At 48.9% G+C, this 25,595-nt stretch overlaps 1 protein-coding gene across 3 annotated transcripts in view; it reads left to right on the forward strand.

Moving 5' to 3' along the window:
* MPRIP (myosin phosphatase Rho interacting protein) overlaps window positions 1-25,595 on the forward strand; it is a 209,017-nt gene that overhangs the window by 126,048 nt on the left and 57,374 nt on the right. For 2 of the 3 annotated variants that reach the window (XM_060260932.1, XM_060260933.1), the window contains exons 7-9: window positions 3,296-3,455; window positions 18,963-19,101; window positions 22,729-22,842. In XM_060260932.1, coding sequence (XP_060116915.1) covers window positions 3,296-3,455; window positions 18,963-19,101; window positions 22,729-22,842 — 413 coding nt within the window. Of the gene's footprint in view, window positions 1-3,295; window positions 3,816-18,962; window positions 19,102-22,728; window positions 22,843-25,595 lie in introns of all 3 variants that reach the window. The other variant, XM_060260931.1, reaches the window with a different exon arrangement.

Here is a 25,595-nt window from a genome sequence, read left to right on the forward strand (position 1 = left end):
GGATTCTGTTACTGGGTCGCCAATATGTTTTTAAAAACGCTTCGACTCCTTTAACATTCCAAACCGTATTCTGCACTCCTGCCCTGTGAGGTAGGCTTACCGTTGTCGCCGTTTTGCAGAGGTGGGCAGCCGAACGTCGCACGAGGGAACCCAAGGGAATGCGCAAGCTTGTTGTCGTGAATCTACACTAAGCCCTGATGCAGCCCTTCCTGCCTTCCCTTTCATGACCTGCCTTATTCGCAGGGTCAGCATTGATAAATAACTCACAAAAATGGTGCACCTTTATAGAGCTGTTTCATAGGTTCCCATGCCATGGTTGTTTCACCTAGAAATCGATGACTGTCAAAAGCTCACACCCCTAAAACATTGTTGGTCTCCAAGTTGCTACTGGCCTTGAATCTAGCTAATCTCTGGGCTTATTCCTTCTTTCCAGTGTCTGTTCTCTTTCCCAGTTCACTCCTTTCCCCCTTTACTGCTTAAATTCTAGTATCAACTTTTAAAACTTCGTCAGAGAGCCAGTTTGGTGTAGTAGTTAAGTGTGTGGACTCTTATCTGTGAGACCCAGGTTTGATTCCCCACTCCTCCACTTGCACCTGCTGGAATGGCCTTGGGTCAGCCAGAGCTCTCTTATCTGGGAGAACCAGGTTTGATTCCCCACTCCTCCACTTGCACCTGCTGGAATGGCCTTGGGTCAGCCAGAGCTCTCTTATCTGGGAGAACCAGGTTTGATTCCCCACTCCTCCACTTGCACCTGCTGGAATGGCCTTGGGTCAGCCAGAGCTCTCTTATCTGGGAGAACCAGGTTTGATTCCCCACTCCTCCACTTGCACCTGCTGGAATGGCCTTGGGTCAGCCAGAGCTCTCTTATCTGGGAGAACCAGGTTTGATTCCCCACTCCTCCACTTGCACCTGCTGGAATGGCCTTGGGTCAGCCAGAGCTCTCTTATCTGGGAGAACCGGGTTTGATTCCCCACTCCTCCACTTGCACCTGCTGGAATGGCCTTGGGTCAGCCAGAGCTCTCTTATCTGGGAGAACCAGGTTTGATTCCCCACTCCTCCACTTGCACCTGCTGGAATGGCCTTGGGTCAGCCAGAGCTCTCTTATCTGGAAGAACCGGGTTTGATTCCCCACTCCTCCACTTGCACCTGCTGGAATGGCCTTGGGTCAGCCAGAGCTCTGGCAGAGGTTGTCCTTGAAAGGGCAGCTGCTGGGAGAGCCCTCTCAGCCCCACCTACCTCACAGGGTGTCTGTTGTGGGGGGAGAAGATATAGGAGATTGTAAGCCGCTCTGAGTCTGATTCAGAGAGAAGGGTGGGGTATAGATCTGCAATTCTCCCTTATGAGGTGGGATGCCCTCCCTTTGGCAGTTAACAGAGGGTACATACAGGGAAATCCCCTATGGAGCTCGTATATGCCCTTGCTGTAATGGTGGCAGAGAGTCATTCGTTCGTGTCTTTTACGAACGCAAGGTGTAGAGGAAGCGCAGGGAATTCTGCCTGCCTTCCATGGTTACTCCCCCCCCCCCGATTAGCAGTCCAAAAATATGCCAACTTAAAGAACTCCTGGAAGGCAAATATCCTGCATTTACTCTGAAAATAGCTAAATGTGGTTGGTTCGCCTTCAGGACGAGAAAATTACTAGTAGCTTAAAATGCCAGAGTTCATTTGTCTTAATGGCCATTTCTGTATTTTTTTTTCAGTTTCAATCACGTTATAATACTTCTATCATGTTTTTATACATCGTCCTTATGGATATGTATGGGTATCCCTTTTGTTTAAGATGTTGGCTTTCGCCATAAATAAAATCTATCTGTCTGTCAGAAGGCCATCTGGCCTCTGCTTAAAACCCTCCAAAGAGCCCACCACCTCCCAAGGAAGCCTGTTCCACGGAGGAACCACTCTTAACGGTCAGGAAGTTCTTCCTAATGTTTAGCTGTCATCTGTAGATCGGTTATAATTATGGAAGGTTTCCAAGTCTTCCTTGAAGGTGGGCAGCTCTGGCTGAGGCCAAGCAGACAATCCAAGGTTCAAATTTGCCATTGCATTTGGGGTTAGTGCAAGCTTCTCAATCTTTGCCCTGGTGTGAAACGTGGGGAAACCTTGGCCCAGTTACCCTGTCAGCCTCACCTCCCTCGTAGGGATGTTGTGAGAGTCCACGGGTATAACCTCATCTATGGCCCCTCAAGCTTTTTAGCAGCAGGACAAAGATGGGGGTCAGTAACCTCCCTGTTGCTGTCTTATAAGAACATAAGAGAAGCCTTGTTGGATCAGGCCAGTGGCCCATCCAGTACAACACTCTGTGTCACATAAGAACATAAGAGAAGCCCTGTTGGATCAGGCCAATGGTCCCTCCAGTCCAACACTCTGTGTCACATAAGAACATAAGAGAAGCCATGTTGGATCAGGCCAATGGCCCATCCAGTCCAACACTCTGTCACACAAGAACATAAGAGAAGCCATGTTGGATCAGGCCAATGGCCCATCCAGTCCAACACTCTGTGTCACATAAGAACATAAGAGAAGCCATGTTGGATCAGGCCAGTGGACCCTCCAGTCCAACACTCTGTGTCACATAAGAACATAAGAGAAACCATGTTGGATCAGGCCAGTGGCCCCTCCAGTCCAACACTCTGTGTCACAGAAGAACATAAGAGAAGCCATGTTGGATCAGGCCAACAGCCCATCCAGTCCAACACTCTGTCACATAAGAACATAAGAGAAGCCATGTTGGATCAAGCCAATGGCCCATCCAGTCCAACACTCTGGGTCACATAAGAACATAAGAGAAGCCATGTTGGATCAGGCCAACAGCCCATCCAGTCCAACACTCTGTGTCACAGAAGAACATAAGAGAAGCCCTGTTGGATCAGGCCAGTGGTCCATCCAGTCCAACACTCTGGGTCACATAAGAACATAAGAGAAGCCATGTTGGATCAAGCCAATGACCCATCCAGTCCAACACTCTGTGTCACACAGTGGCCATAAAAACCAACTGCCATCAGGAGGTCCATCAGTGGGGCCAGGACACTAGAAGCCCTCCCACTATGCCCCCCCCCCCCAAGCACCAAGAATACAGAGCATCACTGCCTTAGACAGAGAGTTCCAACAATTACGCTGTGGCTAATAGCCACTGATGGACCTCTGTTCCACATGTTGATCCAATCCCCTCTTGAAGCTGTCTGTGCTTGTAGCCACCACCACCTCCTGTGGCAGTGAATTCCACATGTTAATCACCCTTTGGGTGAAGAAGGACTTTCTTTTATCCGTTCTAACCTGACTGTCTGCTTGTGCTTCAGATGATAGTGTGATGGACGGTGATCGCGGCGATTGCGGGCGGAAGGCGCGCGTGGAGAGCGGCTATTTCTCCCTGGAGAAGACCAAGCAAGACACCAAGGTCGAGGAGCTGCAGCTGCTGACCCCGCCATCCCCACCCAGTCCTGGCACCCCTAATGACAGGTACAGTGACTTCACGTCGCCCTCCCCAGAGGAAAGCTGCCCTTTTCCTTCCCCAGGTGCCCGGCCCGGCGGCCGAATGGTTTACAGCTTCTCCCTCAACGCCCTGGACTCGAAAAGCACCTACCTCGCCTCTCGCAAGGACCCCGTTGGCCGAGATGGGGCTGGCGGAGCCGAGAGGCCGGCCCGGCCCCTTGCCTTTAAAGCCAGCCGGCAGTACGCCACCCTAGCCGACGTCCCCAAGGCCATTCGGATCAGTAACCGGGAAGCCTTCCAAGCGGAGCGGAAGCGGCTGGAGCGGAGGGCCCGGGCCCGCAGCCCCGGAAGGGAAGAAGTGGCTCGGCTCTTCGGCAACGAGAGGAGGTAAGAGCCAAGCGTTGCTGACGCTCCACACGAGAGTGATTTTGGCTTCCGCCGGTAGTGGGAACAGCACCACTTTTGCCGGTGAGGTTTGAGCTTTCTGGCCAGACACGCGGCATTTCATTGGCTTCAAAGAGGACATGAAGGGAAGTTCTGTCAGTGGCTGTTAGCTCTGTTGATTAAAGGCAACTTCCCCGTTCAGAGGGAGCCAAACTCTGGATCCCAGCAGAAGAGGCAACATCAAGAGAAGGCTTTGGCCTCTGTGGCTTGTCGTTAGCTCTCCAGAGGAAATGGTTGAGACAGGAGGCTGGACCTAGATGGACCTTCGCTGGGTGTGATCCAGCGGGGCTCTTATCAAGGGAAGGCTTCAGCCTGCTGTTGGCCCTCCAAAGAAATTGGTCGGCTAGTATTTGAGACAGGATGCTGGACTCGATGGACCATTGGTCTGATCCAGCTGGGCACTTCTTACGTTCTTATGAAGGCCTCGGCCCCTCTGCCCTGTTGTTGGCCCTCCAGAGGAACTGGCTGGCCACTGTGTGAGGCAGAAGGCTGGACTAGATGGACCCTCGCTGGCTTGATCCAGCAGGGCCCTTCTGAAGTTCTGCAGGGATGTCGAAGCCAGATCTGACATAAATGAAACCTTGTCGGGCCAGGCCGTGTCAGGCTGGGCCATGTGTGTTCCTATTTAAGAGTAGGTAGCAGAGATATAATTTTTATAAAGGACACAGACAAACACAATTAAAGATATATTTTTTAAAAAGCTTGTAATAAAGCATGTTTAAAACATTAGCACTCGTTGGTCTTAAAGGTGCTTTCTTTGTATTTCTGGGCAAAGGGAAGGTCTGGCTCTTTCCTTCCTTCCCCAAGGGACCAGGAAGGGAGAAGCCTCAGTCAATAGAAGGAAGAGAGGCTTGGCTCAGTAGTTCTACTGTGTGATTGAGAGAGCCTGGCAAAGTAAAGGGAGGCGCCTTAGCCAATGGAGCAAATAAAGGTTTTGCTCTGTAGCACCTGTGGAATTGAGCAAGCTGTTGTCCAGAAGGAAGCAAAAGAGAGGGAGAAAGAAGCAGATGACAGCTGGTTGCTCAGGGGCCTAATTCGGCCCTCAGACCCACATGCTTGACACCCCTGTTCTTGCGGGTTCTGTGCATGGAAATTTGCAGGGCAGGAAGGCAGGAAGCTCAAGAAGGAAAGATCCCACTGCTTTCCGCCATGGGATGCCGCGAAAAATCCCTGGGTTGCCCATGGGTAACAGGGTGGAATTGCATCTGGATTCTTGGGCTGCTCTCTGGGCAGTACCCAGCAAAGCACGTTTTGCCAGATTACCCCGTCCCCTTTCTGCTGGTATACTCGGAAGCAAAGCAGAGCTGGGCCAGGTTAGGACTTTGATGGGTGACCAGCCTGAGAAGATTTATTTATTTATTTGATTTATATCCCGCCCTCCCCACCGAGGCGGGCTCAGGGCGGCGGACAACATAGAAACATAGAACAATAAAATGAATAAATATGGAATTACATATTCAATAATTGACAGCCGTTAAAACAATTCAGACAAAGGAACAGAGACAGTCTATTAATTTGGCGTTAATCTGATGGTGAGGGACTTCCTCCGAAGTTCTTAAGTGCCAGTCGGTTGTATGCTAACCGGAAGAGGACGGTCTTGCGGAACTGCCCAAGGTTCCGCAAGGCCCTCACTTCATCCGGTAACTGGTTCCACCAGCAGGGGGCTGTGATTGAAAAGGCCCTGCCTCTGGTCGATTTCAGTCGGGCCTCCTTCGGCTCGGGGATTACTAGCAGATTTTGTGATCCAGATCTAAGTACTCTCTGGGGAACATGTGGGGAGAGACGGTCCCTAAGGTAGGCAGGTCCTAGGCCAGATAGGGCTTTAAAGGCGATAACCAGCACCTCGTAACGAACCCTGTATACTATTGGCAGCCAGTGCAGTTCCCGCAGTCCCGGCTGAATGTGCTCCCGCCTGGGAAGCCCTAATAACAGCCTGGCTATTTCAGCAGGCTGAAAGATGGGGGTTACTGTGCAGGGAAAGGCAATGGCAAACTCTGCTCATCTGTTGCCGTGAAACCCCACGGTCCTTGGGTCACCATGAGCTGGTTGCGACTTGACAGGGTACGATTTAAGAAGCCCCACTCACAAGTCCCAGCAAACGCAGGCACTGTCCTTGATTTTCCTTTTCCATTCATTGCAGAATCCTTGTGTCACATTTGATGCACCGTTAACTGGACGTGCAATGAAAGCCCCGCACTTATCTGGGGACTCTTCCCCACTTTTGTTTACGAGGGAACACACGTTTACACCTTCTTACAAGCAAATGTACACACATGCATGTCGTACGTACCCTGCGAACGTATGCGTGTACTCGCATTCTGTTGTAATGCGTGAACAGCTCTATAGTCGCTGAGGCATTGCCTCGCAACCCTCCCACAGTGACGTTTAGATAACCGCAGCATGAACTAATTTCTCTTTCATGGCTGGGCTTTAAATGGGGCTGTTTTGTGGGTATCTGGTATCTGGAACTTGCAAATGTTAGCTTGCTTTTTAAAAAAAAGTTTCTAAGCTTCTCAAAGAGGAGCTTGCATGTGTGAGCGTAAGAACTCTGCCGTGTTTGCACCAGGTTCCTCGGATGAAGGGAATGCACATCTCCCCCCCCACACACACACACAACCTATGAAACCCCTTTCTTGCCAGCTGCGTTTCCCTCGGGCAGTCTTCCCTCCCCTTTCACTGTTCTTGGTGGCATTCCTGTCCCCATTCCAAATTCCTTCTGAGAAATCTTGGAAACGGAACAGATGAAGCCAGCTAAGGGGCCTGTGCACCTCTCTTTAGTTTGCCTTCTCTGACCAAAAAAAAAAAAAAAAGTTAGCCTGCTGAAATAGCCCCCTCTTTAGGGTTTGTAGAATCTTTGGGGCTCAAGTGCCGTGTTCTACTGGAGAAAGTTTTTCTTCCAGACGTTTTGTTCTCAGCTGCGGAGAACATCCTCCGCAGCTGAGAACGAAACGTCTGGAAGAAAAACTTTCTCCAGTAGAACACGGCACTTGAGCCCCAAAGATTCTACAAACCCTAATGATGATGCCAGCCGTGAAAACCTGAAATCTTTGATAGCCCCCCTCTTTCCTTCTCTTTTTAAACTGTATGAGACTTTTCCTAAAAAGTGACTCTCAAAACTTGGCGCAAAAGATTTCTTTTTTTGCGAAAACTGAACGTTCATGTTGAGTGAGAGAAAATAAAACGAAGGCTTTAGATAGAAGGCTTGATAACAAAAGAAGAATTGCAGGTTTATACCCCGCCCTTCTCTCTGAATCAGAGACTCAGAGCGGCTTACAATCTCCTATATCTTCTCCCCCCACAACAGACACCCTGTGAGGTGGGTGGGGCTGGAGAGGGCTCGTACAGCAACTGCCCTTTCAAGGACAGTTCTGCGAGAGCTATGGCTGACCCAAGGCCATTCCAGCAGCTGCAAGTGGAGGAGTGGGGAATCAAACCCGGTTCTCCCAGATAAGAGAGCTATGGCTGACCCAAGGCCATTCCAGCAGGTGCAAGTGGAGGAGTGGGGAATCAAACCTGGGTCTCACAGATGAGAGTCCACACACTTAACTACTACACCAAACTGGCTCTCTGAAGAAGTTTTAAAAGTTTATACTAGAATTCAAGCAGTAAAGGGGGAAAGGAGTGAATTGGGAAAGAGAACAGACACTGGAAAGAAGGAATAAGAGCCCAGAGATTAGCTAGATTCAAGGCCAGTAGCAATTTGGAGACCAACAATGTTTTAGGGGTGTGAGCTTTTGACAGTCACAGGTCTCTTTGTCCAGTAGGTACAAGTACGTGCATTTGACGAAGGGAGCATTGACTCTTGAAAGCTTATACTCTAAAAATCTTCTTGGGTATCTAAGGCACTTCTGATCTGGCTTTCCCCTTCTGAAATGAATCAGCAGATGCTATATAACGGGGGTGGCCAGACTTTCTTAACGTAAGAGCCACATAGAATAAGCATCAGATGTTTGAGAGCCACAAGACATGAATGTCAGACGTTTGAGAGCAGGGAGGAGGGGAGGGAATTGACGGGGAAGGAGAGGTGCCAAGAAAGCAACTTTAACTTTGAATGCATTCTCTAAGCTTGGCTTGGAGAAGCGATTTAAGAGATTTCAAAAAGAAATGCCTTCTTCAGGCTGGCCAACGGGGTGGTGGGGGTTATGAGAGCCCCGTAATGTATATGAAAGAGCCACACGTGGCTTCTGAGCCGCAGTTTGGCCACCTCTGGTATATAACAAAAAGCTATTAGAAAATTGAGGAAAAGACAGTGGATGCAGATAGCAGCTGGATTTGAGTCCAGTTGTGCCTTCGATACCAACGAAGTTTTGACGGGTGTGCCTTCCGGGAGTCAAAACTATCCTCTGAAACCAAGCTCAATGAAGGGGTACTGAATTGTGTGCCACACGCAGCCCCCGGCACAGAATCAGAGCTCCCTGCTGGTTAAGAGTTCTTAAAACGGACATTAAGAGAAAGAAGAGAAAGATTCTTGCTTGAGAAGGGCAAAGGAGAAGAGAGGCTTTAGAGAGGCATGCCCAGCTGTTAATTAATGCCAGAGCTCCCTCTGCTGGCCTTCAGGAGCCTTGCGGTGAAGCGAATGTGGTTTCCAGTTGCAGGGCACCAATCCCTCTGAGCCGCTCAGTGAACATGTCTTCCCATTTTTGGTGGTTCTTATGGGTATAATCGATTTTATTAGTAACATATGGTAGCAAATCTATATCAATAGATTTGTGGAGAGCAAGTTTGGTGTAGTGGTGAAGTGTGCGGACTCTTATCTGGGAGAACCGGGTTTGATTCCCCACTCCTCCACTTGCACCTGCTAGCATGGCCTTGGGTCAGCCAGAGCTCTGGCAGAGGTTGTCCTTGAAAGGGCAGCTGCTGGGAGAGCCCTCTCCAGCCCCACCCACCTCACAGGGTGTCTGTTGTGGGGGAGGAAGATAAAGGAGATTGTAGGCCGCTCTGAGACTCTTCGGAGTGGAGGGCGGGATATAAATGCAATATCTTCTATCTATCTTCAATATCTTACAACTTAAAAAGAAAAAATTATCTACCCCATATCTTACTTTTCTCCCCCCCCTCCCCCCCGTTATTTGACCCCCGCCAGTTTTATTTACTTAAAAAAAAAAACAAATATTAAAGGTACCTTTAGCTATTAAAAAACCCCCCAAAGTTATATTCTTCTTTTAAAACTTAATCATTATCAAAAATTGTCCAATATCCTTTTATTTTCCACTCTTTTTCTACGTATCTTCTGAACTTCTTCCACTCCATCTTAAAAACTTCCAAACCATAGTCTCTTAATATTCTTGTTAATTTGTCCATTTCACTCCATGTCATAACTTTTACAAGCCAATCCCATTTCTCTGGTATTTTTTCTTGCTTCCACAACTGCGCATACAATATCCTAGCGGCTGAGAGCAAGTACCAGATTAAAGTTCTATCTTCTTTTGGAAATGTTTCCATTTGTAGTCCCAACAGAAAAGTCTCTGCAACTTTGTTAAACTCATATCCCAAGATCTTAGAAATCTCTTGCTGAATCATCTGCCAAAACATTTTAGCTCTTTCACAAGTCCACCACATATGGTAGAAAGAACCTTCATGCTTTTTACATTTCCAACATCTGTCTGGCATCTTATTATTCATCTTTGCCAATTTTTTAGGAGTTATATACCATCTATACATCATCTTAAAACAATTTTCTTTAATACTTTGACATGTTGCGAGTTTCATAGAGTTCTTCCACAGATATTCCCAAGATTCCATCTTTATTTCTTTATTTACATTAATTGCCCATTTAATCATTTGAGATTTCACTACTTCATCTTCTGTAGACCATTGTAAAAGAAATTTGTATACTTTTGAAATTAGTTTATCATTGTCTCCAAGCAGAACGTTTTGGTGGTTCTTGAGCAGGAGTAGGCTCCCAGACACAATCTGCTAGGGATGGTGGCTGAGCTTCTTTGGGCTACGCCAACCTCACCTTTCTAGTCACCGTCCATTGTCCCCCAAGTCATAGAATCATAGAGTTGGAAGGATCATCTTAGAAAGCAACCTTAGAAAGCAACAACAAGAAGATGATATTGGATTTATACCCCTCCCTCCACTCCGAAGAGTCTCAGAGCAGCTCACAATCTCCTTTACCTTCCTCCCCCACAACAGACACCCTGTGAGGTGGGTGGAGGTGGGTGGGGCTGAGAGGGCTCTCACAGCAGCTGTCCTTTCAAGGGCAAGCTCTGCCAGAACTGCAGCTGACCCAAGGCGATTCCAGCAGGTGCAGGTGGAGGAGGGGGGGAATCAAACCCAGTTCTCCCAGATAAGAGCCCGCACACGTAACCACTACGCCAAACTAGCACGCCTCTTTTTGGGGGGGTGGGTGGGGTTTGAAACATTCAAGGATCAAAGCTTTCTTCGTCAGACTGCTGAAAGCTCATGTCCCGGAAAGGTTAAGCTGCTGCTGGACTCAAATCTAGCTCTTCTAATATAGATCAAGAAAACTCCTCTAATTCAGGGTTGGCCAAACCGCAGCTTGGGAGCCACGCGGGGCTCTTTCATACTTATCGTGCGGCTCTTGAAGCTCCCACCGCCTCCCTGGTTGACCAGCTTGGAGAAGGCATTCGTCGCTTTTAATCGCTTCTCCAACCAAGTGATCAGATGGCTTGGAGAAGGCATTTGAAGTGGCTTTCTTTCCACCTCTCCCTCCCTCCCCATCTCTTCACCTCCCTCAAACATCTGATGTTTATTCTATGTGGCTCTTACATTAAGCAAATTTGGCCACCCCTGCTCTAAACTGTATCCCCCAAGGGATCTCTTGAACACCCCCCCCCCCCCTTTTAGGAGGACTACTGCTTCTCTGCTCTCAGTTTTATTTCAGCGTACAGTTTTTGCTTGGTGGCCAGCTGCCACTTTGTGGCACCCTTCCACGAGTTTATCCCGTTCCCCCCCCCTCTTGCTACCTAACCTTAACCCCCACCCTGCCAAGTAATTGATCTCCCAATCAAAACCAAATTTTAATAACAGTGATTTGGGGCAACAGCTTTCTTTAACCTCTCTGACCACGAAGAAGATGGACAGGTTGCTTGCCTGAAACTGTAGATCTTCGAGTGGTCATCTGTGCAGTCACACTACCCACCCTCCTTCCCCACTGCTGACGGTCTCCCTCCAGTAGCGGCTTTCAGCGGTCAGGAAGGAACTGGCGGGATCCCCGCGCTGGCGCCGGTGAGCATGCGTACTGAGACGCCTGCGCATGCCCATTGGCGCCGAGTGCAGAAAAATCCCGGACTTTTCAGGTACCGATTCGGGGATCGGCGCAGGCACACTATCCCATGGGTGTGAATGCACAGATGACCGCTCGAAGATCTACAGTTACAGGTAAGCAACCTGTCTTTTAACCTCTTTGGGCATAGAAAACACTATAATGTTGTAGTTCAGCGGATCTCCCCCTGAACAGAGTGATTTGCATGAAGAATCTCCCCCCCCCCTCCCGTCCCACTCTTCCTTTTCCCAGCCCCCTCCCAAACCTGGCAACCCCCTCCCCAAAGTCTTGAAAATTTCTACGTATCTCTGCAGACTTGGGATTGAACAAGATGTTCAGCAACAGTCGAGCGTCTCTGAATCTCGGGTGCTGTTAGAAGGCTGCAGGAGAAGGGTACAGTTTTCAGAAAAGGGTTTGGGATGATCCTCTACCCTAGGAGTGTTGAGCTCATTTGTTATGAGGGCCAGATCTGACCTAAATAAGACCTTGTCGGGCTAGGCCATGGGTGTACCTGTTTAAGATCAGGTAACAGAGATATAAACTTTTTAAAGGACACAGATGATTAAAGATTTTCTTTTTTTTAACACTTAAAATAAAAGCCGCTTAAAACATTAGCACTCGTTGGTCTTAAAGGCGCTTTCTTTGTTTTTCTCCCATGGGATCCAGGGAACTGGGCAAAGGAAGCTCTGGCTCTTTCCTTCCTTCCCCAGGGGACCAGGAGGGGGAGGAGCCTCAACAAGTGAAGAAAATAGAGCCTTTGCTCTGTAGCTCTGCTGTGCGATTGAGCAAGCCTTGCAAAGCAAGCTGAGATGCAGAAGGAAGGAAGAGAGAGGGAGAAGGAAGCAGACGACAGCCGGTTGCTCGGGGGCCTGATAGGAGCCCTCTGGGCCCCCGGGCTGCGTGTTTGACACCCCTGCTTTACCCCCTTGACCAAAACTGCTGTCACTCCAGGGGAGGAGCGATTTGCCTGCCTTTTGTCCTCCCACCGCACCCCTGGTGACCAGGTGTCCTGCAAGCTGTTTTCAATGGTGGGCGGGGGGGGAGGAGTTCCAGCCATCGTTTCTCAGCTGGGCTCCCTGACCAGCTTGGGGAGGTCCAAATTACCCCTTTTCAAAAATGCCCTGGGTTTTCCTGAAGACACAAGAAAGGCAAATGGTGGAGGGCCTTGGGGAGGAGAATCGCCCCTTGCCCTCTCCTTCACGTAAAGCTCTTTGCTCTGTATAACACCCTCGGTCACTTGGTTTGATCAGAATGAGGTCCACTCACAGGGGAAATATGTGATTTTCGGGGGCTCTTTGCGACCGATTGTGTTTTGTTCTCTTTTGCCGACGATTTGCGTTTTAGTTTTTGTCTGTTTAGAAAGCTTAACGATTTTGATTGTTTTATTTCCTGGTGGGGGGAGCAGGGGTGATTTCTCTGTGCACTCATTGGCCAGCGTTCTTTTCTTTGCAGGTCTTGTTGCTCTCCGCCTTCTGCTGCTGTGTGACGTGTCCGCCTTTTCCTCCGCCTGCTTCCGCTACCATCTCATCTCAAATCTCGAGCAGTAGACAACTCGGTGGCGCACAAACCCCCCCTTTCATAAGAAATCAACCAGCTTTTTTTGTTTTTGTTCCTTTTTTGTGTTTTGGGGGAGGGGAATTGGTTTTTTTTGTGTTTCGTTTTTGATTTTGTTTTAATGATTTATTTCCAGACTGTCGCCATTTCAGCCGAGACAAATGCGAACTCGCTTTGCATTTGTTCCTTTTTTGCAAAATCAAGATGAAAGGGGGGGGGGGCGGGAGAACGAATGATAAAAATATATATATGTGGCTAATTTTAAGATGATTTGCAGAAATGCAAATGCAAACCGTTTGTCTTTTACAAAAGAGAAGGGACTGGGAGGTTAATTTAGAATGTATCTTTAGCTCCTGAAGTCACCCGGAGCTGTCTATTCTGCAGGGGTCTTGGTGTGGGGTTACCCCTCGTGGGGTTCTTTCTCTTGCTGCATGCAGCATGCTTGGGGTCCTGATCACGTAGGCGAATCTGAAGCGGTGGGGGGACCGGCTGCGGGAAAATTCCTGTCTCGGGGTGAAGGGTTGGATTTCACGGTCCCCTGGCTCTCTCCAAATCAGTAATCCCTCTGTCCTTAAAAAATTTAAGGTTTGCCGCACTGTCCATAAAATGTACAACCCGCAGAAACCGTGTACGTGGATTCATACATACGACGACACATATATTCTTCGGATTCTCAACTCCGTAGCTGAGTTCCGCAGAGCTTGCTTCCTAGCGATATCATTTAGGGTTTCAGACAGCGTATTTTTCAAGGGGGTGCATTTTCTGTTTTTGGATGGTGAGTCACAGCATTACAGATGGCTGCCATTCCCCGTGACCTTTAACCTTGAAGTTATTGCCTTTTTCAGAAAAAAATATTCTCAAAAGTTTTTAAAATAACCATTTCCTCTTGAATTTATTTGATCTCTCTTTAAAAAAAAAAAAAGACCCACCCAGTTGCAACAGACAGATTGGTGCACAAAAAAACCTCTTCTGTCTGGGGCCTGAAGTGTAAGCCTTCATTCCCGTACAAAATGAATTCAGTTTCGATCCCAACCCCTTGTGATTCTAGCAGCCACAAGTCAGTGCAACAAAAAAGCACTCCTCTAGATCATTTAACCTTGCAAACCGACTTGTACGCTTTTTTCGTCAGAAGCAAGTCTCGCTGAGTTCCATGAGATTTACTTCCTAGGGATCGTACTTAGGGTTTCAGACAGAGTCTTTATTTCTCAAGGGTTGCATTTTCCGTCTTTGCCGGCTGATGTAGCATTATGGATAGATATTGTTCCCCATGCACTTAAAACTGGGGGGGCGTGTAGTTCCCCATTGCCTTGTAAGAGAGACCCCAAGCCGTTTTTCAGTGACAATTGAAAAACTGGCGCCTTCGTGTAGGAAGTGGAAGACTTCCCCCCCCCCTTCCCAATCAGACCATTCCAGTTTTATCAGCCATGTTCTAAGCCAAGGGTGTCAAACTCATTTGTTATGAAGGCCGGATCTGACATAAACGAGACCTTGTCGGGCCAGGCCTGCTGTGTCATAAAATGTAATGCTCAGTAGCTCTGCTGTGTGATCGAGAGAGCCTGGTAATGCCAGGTAGCAGAGATAGAAACTTTGTAAAGGACAGCAGATTGCGATTGAGCAAGCCTGGCAAAGCAAGCTGAGATGCAGAGGGAAGCAAGAGAGGGGAAAGCTGCTCGCGGGCCTGACAGGAGACCTTGAGGGGCTCGATCCAACCTGCAGACAGCGCGTTCGACACCCGTTCTGAGCCTTCTGTGCTTGAATTAAAAATAGTTCAGGCGTGCCTCGCGCGCAGCAGCGATCCTGTCAAAAGTCTGAGTAAAATGTGGCTGTAAGTTCTCTTTAGTTGCGTGAGGTGGAGGAGCCCCTTTGGACCCTTGTTCGCCTGCTGTCTCGCCTCCCCGCCCCACTCACACACACAGAAGCCAGCAGAGAATTCCACTCGCGTGCAAGAGCTAGACTGAACCTGCCGAAATTCCACTCTGTGCCCCAGAGGCAGGGACTTCTTAGACGGCTCACGTGGCAAATTAATCCCTGAACTCTCTGAATTAATCAGTTCTGCTCAGACAGCTGTGTTTCACAAGCAAGACTTGGGAACAATTTCTTTCTTTTTTTTGTTTGTCACTGGCTATATCTGCCCGGCTTCCAGACCGTTTGCAAAGGCTCTTAGCACCTGAGAGAAGAGGCGATGGATCTGTGGAGGAGCCTCCTCCGCTTGGCATGCAGTAGATCCCAGGTTCAATCCCTGGTATGGCGAGGCAGAACGGATCATTTAGGAGGTGATGGGAAAGACCCTACTCCGGTCCGAGTAGACGCTATTGACCTTGGTGGACCCAAGGGTCTGTCTCAGTCGATACTCCCTCTAAGCTGTGGAGTCTTGGGAGCAAAAATTCTACTTCGTGAGCTACTGGCATTCAAGTTGTGAGCTCCTGCATCAGTTAATTTGCTTTGGAGCCATTTTTCCTTTCCTTTCTTTGTTAGCTTAAGAACATAAGAGAAGACATGTTGGATCAGGCCAATGGCCCATCCGGTCCAACACTCTGTGTCACATGGTGGCCAGAAACAAACAAACAATAAAAACCCAATTGCCATCAGGAGGTTCACAAGTGGGGCTAGAAGCCCTTCCACTTTGCCCCCCCCCAAGCACCAAGAATACAGATCACCACTTGCCCCAGACAGAGAGTTCAAAAGAGCCACATGTGGCTCCTGAGCCACGGTTTGGCCACCCCTGCTCCTCCCTGCAGCTGAACACTTTACTTAGGGGATTTATATGCTGTGTCTCCGGAGACCTGCTTGAAGCCACCCTGAGCCTGCTTCGGCGGGGAGGGTGGGATATACCGTGTTTTTCGGACCATAATACCGTATATACCGGGATCGGAGGCGGAGGCAGCGGATCGCCCCCGAGGAGGAAGGTGTGTCCTATGGTCCGGAGCGCCTTATGCTCCGAAAAATACGGTTAATAAAATGATGATGATGATGATGAAGCAGGTCACGATGAAGAGGAAAGCAAAGCCATCAAAAACAAAGCTGCCAAGCCCCGTCCTGGGTAGGCCAGGCAAGCCGGATCTCGTCAGATCTCGGAAGCTAAACAGGGTGAACGGTGGTTAGTAATTGGCTGGGAGACCTCCTTGGAATGCACGGATCGTTGTCCTCGTACAAAGCTGTGGCTCTGAACCCCATGGGCTGTCTAGAGCAGGGGTGTCAAACTCATTTGTTAGGAGGGCCGGATCTGACATAAATGAGACCTTGTCGATCCAGGGTGTGTTGGGCTGGGCCATGTGTGTCCCTATTTAGGCAGCAGAGATATAGACTTTATAAACGACACAGGCAAACACAATTTTAAAAAAAAAACACCATTAAAACATGTTTAAAACATTAGCACTCGTCGGTCTTAAAGGTGCTTCCTTTGTATTTCTCCCGTGGGATCCAGCGAACTGGGCAAAGGAAGCTCTGGCTCTTTCCTTCCATCCCCAGGGGACCAGGAAGGGAGAAGCCTCAGTCAATAGAAGGAAGAGAGGCTTGGCTCAGTAGCTCTGCTGTGTGATTGAGAGAGCCTGGAAAAACAAGCTCTGCCTCCCCCCCCCCTTCCTCCCCAAGGGAGGATCTTCAGCCAATGGAGAAAATAGAGGCCTTGTTCTGTGCAACTGAGCAAGCCTTGCAAAGCAAGCTGTTACGCAGAAGGAAGTGAGAGAGAGGGAGAAGGAAGCAGAGGACAGCCAGTTGCTCAGGGGCCTGATAGGAGCCCTCCAGAGGCCTGATTCGGCCCCTGGGCTGCATGTTTGACACCCTTGATTTAGAGAGTGTCTTGGGGTCTGAAAACAAGTTATATAAAGCTTTTATCAATACAGCTTGAAGTAAAGTTGCCCCTGGCCCAGTTAGCCCAGGCAAGGCCAATCTTGTCAGATCTTGGGAACTTATCAGGGTTGACTCTGGCAAGTACTCAGGTGGGAGACCACCTTGGAATACCAGACCCAGGAGGTGGGGGCAGGCTTTATTCAGCCACCTCCCTGAATATCCTGCAGGCCCCCAGTAGGGGTCAATCACCAGAAGTTGCCATGATTTCCGGGTGCACACACACTGACACACACACATAGAAACTCAGAAATACAAAAAAAAAATAAAGATGAATGTGTGGCAAAGGGCAGATATCCATATCACAACAAGGATAGGATGATAATGCCCTGTCTCCTTCCTCCCTGGTAGTTCAAATCATAGAGTTGGAAGGGACCTCCTGGGTCATCAACCCATGCAGAAAACTCACAAATTCCTCCCCCTAAATTCACAGGATCCTCATTGCTGTCAGATGGCCATCCAGCCTCTGTTTCAAAACCTCCAAGGAAGGAGAGCCCACCACCTCCCAAGGAGGAAGCCTGTTCCACTGAGGAATCACTCTAAATTCACAAATCCCTCCCCTAAATTCACAGGATCTTCATTGCTGTCAGATGGCCATCTAGCCTCTGTTGAAAAACCTCCAAGGAAGGAGAGCCCACCACCTCCCGAGGAAGCCTGTTCCACTGAGGAACCGCTCTAAACTCACAAACACCTCCCCCCTAAATTCACAGGATCTTCATTGCTGTCAGATGGCCATCTAGCCTCTGTTTCAAAACCTCCAAGGAAGGAGAGCCCACCACCTCCCGAGGAAGCCTGTTCCACTGAGGAACCGCTCTAAACTCACAAACCCCTCCCCCTAAATTCATAGGATCCTCATTGCTGTCAGATGGCCATCTAGCCTCTGTTGAAAAACCTCCAAGGAAGGAGAGCCCACCACCTTCTGAGGAAGCCTGTTCCACTGAGGAATCACTCTAAACTCACAAACACCTCCCCCTAAATTCACAGGATCTTCATTGCTGTCAGATGGCCATCCAGCCTCTGTTTCAAAACCTCCAAGGAAGGAGAGCCCACCACCTTCCGAGGAAGCCTGTTCCACTGAGGAATCGCTCTAAACTCACAAATCCCTCCCCCTAAATTCACAGGATCTTCATTGCTGTCAGATGGCCATCTAGCCTGTGTTTAAAAACCTCCAAGGAAAGAGAGCCCACCACCTCCCGAGGAAGCCTGTTCCACTGAGGAATCGCTCTAAACTCACAAACCCCTCCCCCTAAATTCACAGGATCTTCATTGCTGTCAGATGACCATCTAGCCTCTGCTTAAAAACCTCCAAGGAAGGAGAGCCCACCACCTCCTGAGGAAGCCTGTTCCACTGAGGAACCGCTCTAAACTCACAAACCCCTCCCCCTAAATTCACAGGATCTTCATTGCTGTCAGATGGCCATCTAGCCTCTGTTGAAAAACCTCCAAGGAAGGAGAGCCCACCACCTCTCAAGGAGGAAGCCTGCTCCACTGAGGAACCGCTCTAACGGTCAGGAAGTTCTTCCTAATGTTGAGCCGGAAACTCTTTTGATTTAATATCAGCCCATTGGTTCTGGCCCGACCTTCCGGGGCCACAGAAAACAATTCCAGCCCATCCTCTATAGGGCAGCCCTTCAAGAAGATGGTGATCCTGTCACCTCTCACTTGCCCCATATTATGCTGAGTGGGTTTTCACCTTGGCAGCCAGCGTTGTGATCTGGGAACACAGGAATGCTTAGTATAATGAATTCAGTATATTCTGCCGATGTGCTTCTGATTACGGAGAGGGGAGGATGTCTGAAACGATTCAAAGCTATCTGCGAACCCCTGTTTAAGCAGTGGGCTGAATCGGACAGGGCGATTCCACAGACGGAAGGATTTATATCTATGGAGTGTGGCTTCCTCACCTCCTGCTGTAATTAGATTATGTCCTCTAAAATTATTTACTTGGGGGGGGGTTCCACTGTCCCCCAGGAGCACAGCAATTGGGGGAGGGCACAACGGATGGGAGCAGGAAAGTGAGAATTTCATACCCCCGACCAGTGTTCCCTCAAAGCTGAGTGTGAGCTAGCTGAGTTTTTTAGCCTCCGGCTCACACGTTTTTGTCTTAGCTCAGGAAAACTGGCCCCAGAGCACACTAATTGATGCAGGAGCTCATAACTTTAATGCCAGTAGCTCACAAAGGAGAATTTTTGCTTGCAAGATGCCACAGCTTAGAAGGAGTATTGCTGCTGACGCCGGTACCTGTTCCTTCTGTGGCGATGCCGTCTTGGATTAAAAACGACATGCCTAGCTGCCCCGACAGTTTTGTTCCTGTGGAATCTCTTTGCTCTTGCTGTCCCTCTCCCCCAATATCTTAAAAAGATCTTTTGAAATAAGACGCAGTTGTAACTTGGGAGAGATGGTCACGGCTCCTGTTTAAGGCCCTGCTGGTTTCCCTTTTTTTTTTTGTCTCTTTGCAGGAGGTCCCAGGTGATTGAGAAATTTCAGGCCCTGGATCACGAGCACGCAGAACACATGGAGACCAGCGTGTCCAGCGGGGCTCTCTCCAGTGAGACTCGACAGGGCAGGAGTGAGAAGCGGGTTTACCCCCGGAAACGGGTAAGATGCAGGCAGGGCTTCTCTCTGATTGTATCCGAGGTGCATTGTCTCAGAAGAGTGCATAAGAGGCGGTGTGGCTGTTAGCCATTCAGTTGTGCCCGACTCTTGGCAATTCTGTGGGCCAGCTCTCTCCATGCTTTCTGATCCTGTACTGTTTCTTTGAGTTGTTTTATGCCAGGGTGGCCAAACTTTCTAAACATAGAAACCACATAGAATCAATGTGAGGTGTTTGAGGGTCAGAGGGAGGGAAGGAAGGCAGGCAAAGAGATGGGAGAGGGAGGAGGCAGGGAGAAGTGGAAGGAAAGCAACTTTTAAGTTTAAATGCATTCTCCAAACCACCAACAGGCTTGGCTTGGAGAATTGATTTAAAGAGAGAAAGGCCTTCTCCAAGTTGGTCGACAGGGCAGTGGGGCCTTTGAGAGCAACACAGTGTGTGTGAAAGAGTCCCATGTAGCTCCTGAGCCACAGTTTAGCCACCCCTGTTCTATGCTCAGGCTGGTGTCGACTTTAATGGTGTCTCACCACCGTGTTCTTTGTGGCCTGGTTTCCTTTTGCCACTAACCCACCCAAGCACAATTCTTCTGCATGACATGGCCAAAATAATAGTTTTGCAATTCCCCCCCCTCTTCCAATGGCATGTCTGGTTTTATGCACTCCAGTACTTGCTTGTTCATAATCTTTGCTGTCTAAGGGACATAACAGAAAGGCACACGGTTCAGAGGGGTATAAGCTTTCAAGAGTCAATACTCCCTTTGTCAGATACTGGTATTCAGGGGTGGAATTCTAGCAGCAGCTCCTTTGCATATTAGGCCACACACCCCTAATATAGCCAATCCTCCAAGAGCTTACAAGGCTCTTTTTCGTAAGCTCTCGGAGGATTGGCTACATCAGGAGATTTGGCCTAATATGCAGAGGCGCTCCTGCTAGAATTTCACCCCTGCTGGTATTCCCTATCTGATGACTCTTGAAAACTCATGCTCCAAAAAACTTGTTCGTCTCTAAGGCGCTATCGGACTTGGACCTAACATCGCGCCGGTGGCAACATCCAGAGCTCGCGATCGCAGTTTCGTGCGCACTGGCTTGAAAATGAGCCCTGTTGTGGAAGATGTTTGTAATTTTCATGCTAGCGTGCACGGAGGAGAGGCTCTCCAGGGCTCTGTGTAGGTGTGCAAATGGGAACCTACGGGAACTACGCCCAGGTTAAGCAATAAGGGAATCTTTATTTGTAGCTACCTGGTCAGCAGCCTCCCCTCCCTCCAGGGCGCCACTGCATAAAGAAGCATGTTAACAATCAGGGCTTTTGGAGTAGAAAAAGCCCAGCAGGGGGCTCATTTGCATATTAGGCCACACCCCCTGACCCCGCCATTGTTTTGCACAGGGCTTTTTTGCAGGAAAAAACCCAGTATGGACTCATTTGCATATTAGCCACACACCCTGACACCACCATTGTTCCGCACAGGGCTTTTTTGCAGAAAAAAACCCAGCATGGACTCATTTGCATATTAGGCCACACCCTCTGACACCACCATTGTTTTGCACAGGGCTTTTTTGCAGGAAAAAAACAGTATGGACTCATTTGCGTATTAGCCACACCCTCGGACACCACAATTGTTCCGCACAGGGCTTTTTTGCAGGAAAACCCCCCAGTATGGACTCATTTGCATATTAGGTCACACCCCCTGACATCACCATTGTTTTGCACAGGGCTTTTTTGCAGGAAAAAACCCAGTATGGACTCATTTGCATATTAGCCACACCCTCGGACACCACCATTGTTCCGCACAGGGCTTTTTTGTAGAAAAAGCCCAGCCGGGACTCATTTACATATTAGGCCACACCCCCTGACACCAAGCCAGCCAGAAACTGTGTTCCTGCTCAAAAAAACCCCAAAACCAAGCCCTGTTAACAATTATAAACATTCACCTGAAAAATAGCATGATCGGGGATTGCTCCAAGAGCCAAAATTGGGGAGTTGTCCTTTGAAGCAGAGGCTTGGGGACAAACATTTAATCTGAAGTTTAGGGTGTTAAAATCAGATCCCAAATCAAATTCCTTGGACCATTTAAACTGGACCACCACATCAGCGACTGGAATAGTCTACTGGATCTCAGATGGTCTCGCCTGGGCATTGTGTGGGATGCGGTGGAAACAACTGAGTAGTCAAGAACTGACCCAGCTCGCTAGAAGACGTCTTAGGGACTTCGATTGTGAGAGCACACCGATCAGAGCCCACAGACTGTGTTCATCCATCTCAGTTGGCCTTCTCCCTCCAACGAAAATGCCAAATTATCTATCCAAGGTAATTCTTTCAAAGCATAGAAGGGCTTTTATGCCAGCCCTGCCTTAGAACTTAAGAACATAACAGAAGCCATTTTGGATCAGGCCAATGGCCCATCGAGTCCAACAGTCTGTGTCACACAGTAGCCAAAAAAACCAGACACCATCAGGAGGTCCACCAGTGGGGCCAGGACACTAGAAGCCCTACCACTGTTGCCCCCTCCCAGGCACCAAGAATGCAGAGCATCACTGCCCCAGACAGAGAGTTCCAACAGTACGCTGTGGCTAATAGCCACTGATGGACCTCTGCTCCAGACGTTTCTCCAATCCCCTCTTGAAGCTGTCTATTCTTGTAGCTGCCACCACCTCCTGTGACACCGAATTCCATGTGTTAATCACCCTTTGGGTGAAGAAGGACTTCCTTTTATCTGTTCTAACCTGACTTCAGCAGTGACGCTAAGAAGATTCAGTGGGATTCCGTACTCAGATAGATTCTGCAGTTGCAGCAGCAACAGAATCGACTCTGAACCCCATCTTCTTCGGTTGTCCTAAATTCTCAGAACGAAAAGCCGAATCGATCTCCCCCGTTATTGAATCGCGACTCTGTCTCCAGAAGCAAAATCATACTGGCTGCTCAGAGACAAAGGTTAAACCGCTTTGTGCATGATTAAATGTTCGGCAGCTGTTGTTAAGTTACACGATAACTGACTTTTAGGTTCTCCTCCCGTGGGATTGAGGGTTTGCTGTTTATGACTTAGGTTGTAAAAACAGTAAGGAAGAAAGTGAAGAAAGTAAAAGTCAGAACAATCATAACACGCCAGGGTTCTCTGTTTAGATAGATCCAAGTGGGCAGCTGTGTTGGTCTGAGGCAGTAGAACAAAGCAGGAGTGAAGTTGCAGAACGTCAGCTTTCGTATGCTCTAAGCACACTTCATCAGACGAGGAATCAGGTACCTGTACCCGATTCCTCGTCTGATGAAGTGTGCTTAGAGCACACGGAAACTGACATTCTGAATAAAACTTCGTTGGTCTTAAAGGTGCCACTTGGCTTCTACTTTGTTCTAAAGTATTACATTGTATGTGTTTCTATTGTTTTCTCTGTATTGGTTTTATTGCATTTTTATCATTGTTTTTTTTTTTTTACATTGTAAGCTGCCTTGAGTTCCACAAGGGGGAAAGGCAGCTAAGAACGGCTTTAGATAAATAAATTGTGCACTTAAATCTTTAAAAAAAAAATTATACCCATTTTTTTTGGCCATTGAGCATCAAGAAAAAAAACAACAACAGATCCTGCTGTTTTCTGAGTTGAGCCCTGTTGTGATCTGTGGGGATTTCCCCCCTTTATTTGCAGGACTTTGACGCTGAATCAGCAACAAGCTCCATCCAAGACGTGTCCTCGTGCCCTCTGTCCTCTCACCGCAGAGCCAAGTCGCTAGACAGACGATCTACCGAGTCCTCCATGACGGTGAGCCTTGGGGTGGGGTGGGGCATTTGCAGTTACGTCCTCCCCCTGAGGGATTAGGGTCGTTATTCTCAAATCCAACTTCAAGAAGATGATGATATTGGATTTATATCCCGCCCTACAGTCTGAGTCTCAGAGCAGTCACAATCTCCTTTACCTTCCCCCTCCCCCCCCCACAACAGACAGCCCATGAGGTAGGTGGGGCTGAGAGAGCTCTCCCAGAAGCTGCCTTTTCAAGGACAACTCTGTGAGAGCTCTTCTGAGGTTCTTCTCAGGGGAAGGCCTCAGCCTCTCTGCCCTGCTCTTGGCCCTCCAGAGGAACTGGAAGGCCACTGTGTGAGACAGGAGGCTGGACTAGATGGACCCTCCCTGGTCTGATCCAGCAGAGCTCTTCTAAAGTTCTCAGGGGAAGGCCTCAGCCTCTCAGCCATGTTGCTGGCCCTCCAGAGGAACTGGAAGGCCACTGTGTGAGACAGGAGGCTGGACTAGATGGACCCTCCCTGGTCTGATCCAGCAGAGCTCTTCTGAAGTTCTCAGGGGAAGGCCTCGGCCTCTATGCCCTGTTGTTAGAAGAAAAGCAGACAGAGCCCGGAAAACCCACCTTGAGCTGGACACAATTTTTGGCCCAGCATCTAGGTCTTTTTCCTGGGTTAGAAACATATTTCCGTACACGGCATGCGATTTCTTCGTTTCCTTACTGTCCTGAGCACAACATTGAATGTATGGGGATCCTCCTCTCGTGAAGTGCCGTCGTGGTGTAAGGTAGTTGCGAAGACATGGGCCAGGTGGTATGCTTTTGTGATGGTGCATTCACGCCTGTGAGTCATCCCTTGATGTTGAGCCTGCTAGGGAATTCTGCTTCGTTCACAGCAGCCCAAACATACATAGAGTGCGAATACGGGTGAGGCAGTTTCAGGCGAGGAACGACTGGAAGGTGTGTGGGTTACCTCCAGGTGTGCCGCGTACTGTCTCCTTCTCACACCAGGTGTGTTCTTCACAAGTGGAAAGTGGCAATTCCTGTGGCCGGATCGCCTTCTGTCTGCGTAGCGTTTTGGGAATGGCATTCAGATGCAGTCACTCTGTGCGGGTGCACAGGCACCTTTCCTGAGTGCCATTTCCTTCCAAAAACGCATCCCAAACTTGGAGCTCTCGGTCTGCAGAGGATTCATAGGAATTGGCTAAGCTCCTCTAAGCTGCAGAGTCCAGTGAGCAAAGATTCTGCTCCCTGAGCTACTGGCATTAAAGTTCTGCGCGAGGGAGACTTCCGGCAATGGCGGAGTGAAGCGGACTCCTTCTCAGTGCGCGGGGAGGGTGTTCTGTTTGGTGGGAGATTGAGGGGGCCCACTATTTGTGGACACCCCTTACGGAGCTGTCTGAGACGCTCCGAAGTCCGGGGAGCTGCTGGATGTGAGGGAGAGACGAAGGTTTCTCCCCCAGGACTGGCTTCCCCTTTGACCGTTTCCCAACCAACACTGATGTGCCCAGCTGTGCCGCCGGAAAGGGGAGAGGAGAGGAAGCGTAAACTCCTTTCAGCTTACCTAGAAAGGTGCTTTCCTATATCTGGATCTTCATTCCTCGTAGCGTCAGGTTCCCTTGCAAGCCGCGGAAGAAGAACTTAAAAGAAGCCCGCCGGTGAGCGGTTTTGTTTGAAGTAGTGGGAGTGAGGTGGAGTTGGTGAGTGTGCGGCGGCAAATGGCGGAGTGCGGGTGCTCGGGCGAGAGCGAGGCACGTAGTTGTTTTTCTTAACTTTTGGTGGATCGGCTGAGCGGCGTGGTGAACGAGTGGCTCTAAAACGTTCTTTTTTGGAGGGGGAAGAAGCAAACTGGGGGTGAGACGAACTGAGTTTGTTGGGTTATTTTCCTTTTTCCTGCTGGATTTGGTGGGGGCGATCGGGGGAGAGACGGAGGGCGAGGTGCAATGGCCGATTCGAGCCGAAGAGGGACTGAGGCGGAAGTTTAGAAAGTGCAGGAATCGGCCGGAATCTGAACGGTATTTTGTGTGAAACTTTCCCCACCTTGACTCTGACTCTTTTTGGACTCCTCCGTTCTTGGTTCCCCTTCCCCTCTCTAAGCAATTGTTACTGAAGATCGGCTTCTTTCCAGACAGATTTTATTATTATTTGTGGCAAGGATCAGCTTTGCTCCCTGTGTTTCTGCGCTCTAGAGCCAACTGCAGGCTGGCTGAAAGGGTAGAGTGGTAGTTTTTAGCAGCTATGGCTGTGGCTACGCTCTATTGAAGATTTTGGGTGCTTTTTGGATTATAAAATGCCTTTTGCTTAGCCACCTTGGAACTTTCCCTCTTCCGTCTGATCTGCGTTTATGGGTTTCTGAGTTAACTGCAAGCTGTTTAAAAGGGTAGAGCTGTAGCTTTTAGCAGCTATAGCTGTGGCTACACTCTATTGAAGATCTTGGGTGCCTATTGGATTACAGTTTACTCTCTCCAAGTTACTTTGGGAACTTTGTTTGCCTCTTCTGAACTGTACTCTTGCTTTTATGAACTGTACTCCTGCTTTTATGAACTACCTTTGGAGCCCTGAAGTACCAACTTATCAAGGCTGCTCTTATTGAACTATTTTTTATCAGAACTTTGAAGTATCAATTGGCTAGGGCTGAGAACAGTGCTAATCTATCAAACAAGGGCATAAATAGAGCAGTGAAGAGAGAAGAAAGAAGGGAAGAGAGAAGGCAGAAGAAGGAAGAAAGAACCGTTAAGATAAGACAGTGATTTTGGGGGGCAACTTGGGGAGCTTTGTGTTT

Source organism: Heteronotia binoei, chromosome 20 (assembly GCF_032191835.1).
Source record: "Heteronotia binoei isolate CCM8104 ecotype False Entrance Well chromosome 20, APGP_CSIRO_Hbin_v1, whole genome shotgun sequence".
NCBI classification, from domain to species: Eukaryota; Metazoa; Chordata; class Lepidosauria; order Squamata; family Gekkonidae; genus Heteronotia; species Heteronotia binoei.